At 41.5% G+C, this 5,112-nt stretch overlaps 1 protein-coding gene across 1 annotated transcript in view; it reads left to right on the top strand.

Moving 5' to 3' along the window:
• Positions 1-598: 598 nt before the first annotated feature.
• Positions 599-5,112, top strand: part of LOC308097465 (sodium- and chloride-dependent taurine transporter-like) — a gene marked incomplete at its 5' end in the record, with an annotated part of 50,635 nt that continues 46,121 nt past the window's right edge. The window contains 7 exon segments of the mRNA XM_080445228.1: positions 599-665; positions 668-721; positions 724-759; positions 762-824; positions 2,121-2,129; positions 2,132-2,203; positions 2,206-2,253. Coding sequence (XP_080301354.1) covers positions 599-665; positions 668-721; positions 724-759; positions 762-824; positions 2,121-2,129; positions 2,132-2,203; positions 2,206-2,253 — 349 coding nt within the window.

Genomic DNA, 5,112 nt, shown 5'->3' with positions numbered 1-5,112 from the left:
CACTTTCACCGTTTCCGATGTTTGATGTTCGGCCCCGACCAATTAGCATACATTTCGTCCCGGCCCGAAAACGTGGGGTCGAGTTCGGGCAAAATTTGAGAACTCTAATGCCAGGTAAACGCATGAAATAGAAGAATGAGGTCAGAAAAATGCATACACCTACTGTATGTGCTGTACACATACAGGCAGTCATGAGAAAGGCAATGGAAAGAGGCATTATGTATGTAAGTAGTGTGTACAGTCAGGCTAATGTACATGATGCACATTATACATGATGTACATTATAAAAGCAGCATATAAGTAACGGTTACTGTACTGTATAGCCGTAACAGTTACAATGTGCGCGTAAGAACAGTTGCGTACATAAGGTGCAGTAGCAGCAACATTATAGAAAATGCGTTTTGTGCACAGGGGTCCCTGAGGGGGTTCCAGGGGGTCCCCAGAGAAATATGTTGAGCCGGCATCACAATCATTTTGGCGATCCCCGGCCAAATACATATCAATTCGGGGAGGGGGGTCCTTGACACGAAAAAGTTTGAGAACCACTGCTATAAATAATACAAATGAATGAACCTTTTCCTCTCCTCTTGTCCACAGCATGGCACAGAAAGAGAAACTGACATGCCTGAAGGACTTCCACAAAGACACGCTGAAGCCGTCGCCGGGAAGAGTCCCGGCACGCGTCCCGAGGACGAGGCGGAGGGCAAGGCGCCGCACAGAGAGAGTGGGCCAGCAAGCTCGACTTTATCCTGTCCGTGGCCGCGGCTTCGTGGGTTTAGGGAACGTGTGGCGCTTCCCATACCTCTGCTATAAGAACGGTGGAGGTAAGGTCACACAACATGTTGTGGACAAACCAAATGTGACATTCTGCATATTGAGTTTTTTTTTTTTTTTTTTTCAAGGTTTTTTTATTTTATATTTTCACATACAGGTCTATAATAATGAGCATACAAAAAACAGTGAATGTATGTTAACCCTCCCACCCCCCCAAAGTTCCCGCTCCGAAAGAGCCACAACCCTGGTTTCTCCTTGTACCATTAAAAACAAAAGACAATACAGAAAAATAAGACACAATTGCAATGAAAAATGAAAACAAGTCAAAAAATAAATAAAATAAAAATAAGTGTACACAGTAGAATATATATATTATTAAAGAAGGATTTTAAATGAAGTAAAAAAAGAAATATATATATACACAAAGAATATAATACAAAAACAAATTCAGTGGGGTCAATTTATGGGTCATTAATGTCAGCAGCTTTCAGTCTCTCTATATATGTTAAAAAAAGGTTGCCAGATGGTGTAAAATTTCAGAGCACACCCCCTTGTGGAGTAGCGAATTTTCTCCAAAGTCAAATGATGCATATACTTTGGTATTTTAACACATCGAGTGCCGAAAACGGTCCGGACCGTTTTTTGACCAATTTTATTTTTATAGGTTGGGCCCACGTGGGGCGCTCTAACGAAACTTTGGGATCATCCAAGGAGTTTCTGAGAAGGAGAGGCGGAAGTGGATCCATGTCAAAAATCCTTCCGTTCGGCCTTTCCAATGTTAGCTCCTTGACTAAAAGCTTAATATCTCCATTTCTTTTTAACGTGGTGGAAGCGAGCCGTTTTCGATCGGCGATCACTCTGCAATGGAGCATCGCGTTAGAAATATTATTGTTCCAGGCGTTAGTCGGGACCCTCCGACGTCTCGCACGCACGCTTTGTTTACATGCACTTCCGCGTTGGGGCTTCTACAGCACGAAACGTATCAACGTAAGTGGATGAAGAATAGCAGGCACTGAACGTATACATTTTTAATAAACCTCTGGCACCCAATGTGTTAAGTACAAAACATTTATATTTGGTTAATAAACACCAGATTTTATACTTAGTTGAGCAAAGTCGTGGACCGAAAATAGCTGACCTACAAACTCTCAACGTGGACTTCTTCAATGGCACAACATTTGCCTGATGAAGACCTATAAGGTCGAAACGTTGCGCCATTAAAGAAAATAACTTTTGGGAGCTTTAAACCAGTGTGCGCATGTTTTAACCTTCTTCTCCTTAGGTAAAACAAATAAGACAGTGCTTAAGTTAATGGTGGTATCCGTTGTTTCATTGGACCCATGCAGGTGCATTTCTCATCCCTACACTATCTTCCTGTTTGGAGGCGGTCTGCCTGTGTTCTTCCTAGAGGTCGCTCTGGGTCAGTACACTCTGAGGGAGGCATCACCTGCTGGGCCAAACTCTGCCCCATCTTCACTGGTCAGTACACACACACACACACACACACACGCACACGCACACGCACACGCACACGCACACGCACACGCACACACACACACACACACACACACACACACACACACACACACACACACACACACAGACACAGACACAGAGAGAGAGCAAGGGCACCACACAATCGGTATCTGCATGTGTTACTCTCACATGACAAGGTTTACAGGTGTAGACAAGTGGGTGAAATTCCCTTTTCGTACAACCTCCATTGTTTGTAGTTTTAACCCATTAAGACCTGGAACGCATCTGTGTCACTTTTTGATTTGAGCTAAAAAAGCAATATTTGACACTTTGGCTATTCAAAAATAGCAGATATACAAGCTCATAGCGCGGCACCGAGTGCCGCGCTACGAGCTTGTAGATCTGCTATTTTTGAAAAATCTTGAAAATGTGTGCAAATCTTTGAATATATATATTTTTAAAGCGAACATTTGTAACTCTAATCTTTGCTTCAGGGGGGTCCCTGGAACAAAACATTTTGAGATGGGGTCAGCGGGCCAAATACATATACATTTTGGTGTCCTTGACATAAAAATGAAATAAACCACTGAACATAGTAACATACGTTAGTATCATAGCATATGCACAATCACAACATATGCATACAGCACAACATATGTTAGTAACATACAGTAGTAACATAGTAACATAAGTTTTTTTCAAACACTGTTAGGACTTAGAAGACATTTTGTAGAATCGGCCTCAGGTCTTAATGGGTTAAAGGGAGTGGAGGAAGAATAGAGATGGTAATCAGAATTTTCTAGTAGAGTGAAGAAAAATAAAAGTATATATATATATATATACACGCACACGCACACGCACACACACACACACAGGCAGAAAGGTAATGGTATGAGGCATTTACAAAGCAGCATGTATAATAGGTCATATCAATAAATCAATCATTGTACATGATGTATCAATGTATATTGTGAAAGCAGCATAGTATCAGGTATATATACCTGTTGTTACAATGTAGCAAACAAAACACACGTGTGCATAAGGTGCAGAAGTTGCAACATTACAGACATGGAACATGTGTTTTGTGCAAAAAATGTCACGTGCAGGTGAGATGTGAAGGGAGTTCACACACACACACACACACACACACACACACACACACACACACACACACACACACACACACACACACACACACACACACACACACACACACACACACACACACACACACACGCACGTGTGCAGTGTGATTCTTTTGTTTCTTTGTTAACTGAAGTCCAGTACTCAAGTAAATGTACTTTAGTTACTGTCCACCACTGTTCCTCTGCTAAGCACGTTGCATGTCTTTGCGTTGAATGGTTGCTTCGCTTGGCCTTGCAGAACATCTCCCACAATGCATCGTGTGCATTCTGTTTGCTGTGCCCACCTGCAGCCCCCAGACACACAACACAGCCTAAGCATTCATTTTCTGCTCAAACCAACTGAACTTCCTGAACCTAGCATCCCTATACTGCGGGGGGAACATTTGCCAAAAATATCCGATCTGAGATTCTCACAACGCAATGTTAGTGCATTTAGCAGACACTCTTATCCAGAGCGACTTAACAGTCTAAGTATTAGGGGGAAAAAAGCAAGAGACAGCATGAACTCTATTCAACAAAAACAACGCGGTGAATAATCCCATAAATAGGTGCTGCAGAGAAACCAAGGATACCAATTACACGAAGATGAGAGTAGATTTAGAAAGATTAGACGCAGTAATTTGAGGAATTTTCGTGGTTTGGATGTGGTTTAGGGTACAAGACAATGCAGTGTGTGTGTGTTGTGTGTGCGTGTGCGTGTGCGTGTGCGTGTGCGTGCTGGTGCGTGCTGTGTGTGTGTGTGTGTGTGTGTGTGTGTGTGTGTGTGCAGACATTGTGTACTTCTGCTGAGGTGTGCCTCCTCCTCAGTGGTGGAAAGTACCTAAGTACATTTACTTAAGTACTGTACTTAAGTACAATTTTGAGGTATTTGTACTTTACTTGAGTATTTCAATTTCCAATACTTTTACTTCTACTCCACTATAACTCAGAGGAAATTATTGTACTTTTACTCCACTACAATTATTTGAAAACTTTAGTTACCAGTTACTTTTCAGATATAAATTACATACGCGTACATTAACCACTGTAGCCCTATTTTATACCTAGGCTATTTGAAAATAGCAGATCTACAAGCTCACAACGAGCTTGTAGATCGGCTATTTTCAAACATTTTAGTACTTTTACTTTTGGTACGTTAAGTACATTTTGATGCAACACTTTTGTACGTTTACTTAAGTAATTTTTTATTTTGGACTTTCACTTGTAACAGAGCATTTCTATATTGCAGTATAGCTACTTTTACTTAAGTAAAGAATTTGAGTACTTTTTCCACCACTCCCCCCCCCTCCTCCTCCTCCTCCGTGGGCTCCGCTCCGCTAGATAATTGGACTGCACTCTGTTCATTAGTGTGTTGCTGTGTGTTGTGTAACACACACATTACTCAGCACTAGCTGTTATGGGGGAAGACCAGCATGGAACCATGGGAACTGACGGTGTAGCAGCACAGGGCAAAACATTGTGGAGGAGAAAAAATTGTTTTGTCTTTTTACAGCAGTGGCTCTCAAAACTTTTTTTTATTTCAAAGACCTCCAGGGTATGACTGTTGCACTTCTCTTTACATTACATTAGTCATTTAGCAGACGCTTTTATCCAAAGCGACTTACAATAAGTGCATTCAACATAGGTAGGGCAAGAAAACTACTAATCACCAGAAGTCTTAAAGGGGGAATACCACTCATTTTCAACATTGAACTATGTCTTTAATCCACCTTAATTT

The sequence above is a fragment of the Gymnoscopelus braueri genome, assembly GCF_963280865.1.
Source record: "Gymnoscopelus braueri genome assembly, chromosome: 12".
NCBI lineage: Eukaryota > Metazoa > Chordata > Actinopteri > Myctophiformes > Myctophidae > Gymnoscopelus > Gymnoscopelus braueri.
The sequence above is the reverse complement of the archived record's forward strand: the minus strand, read 5'-3'. Positions and strand labels throughout refer to the sequence as shown.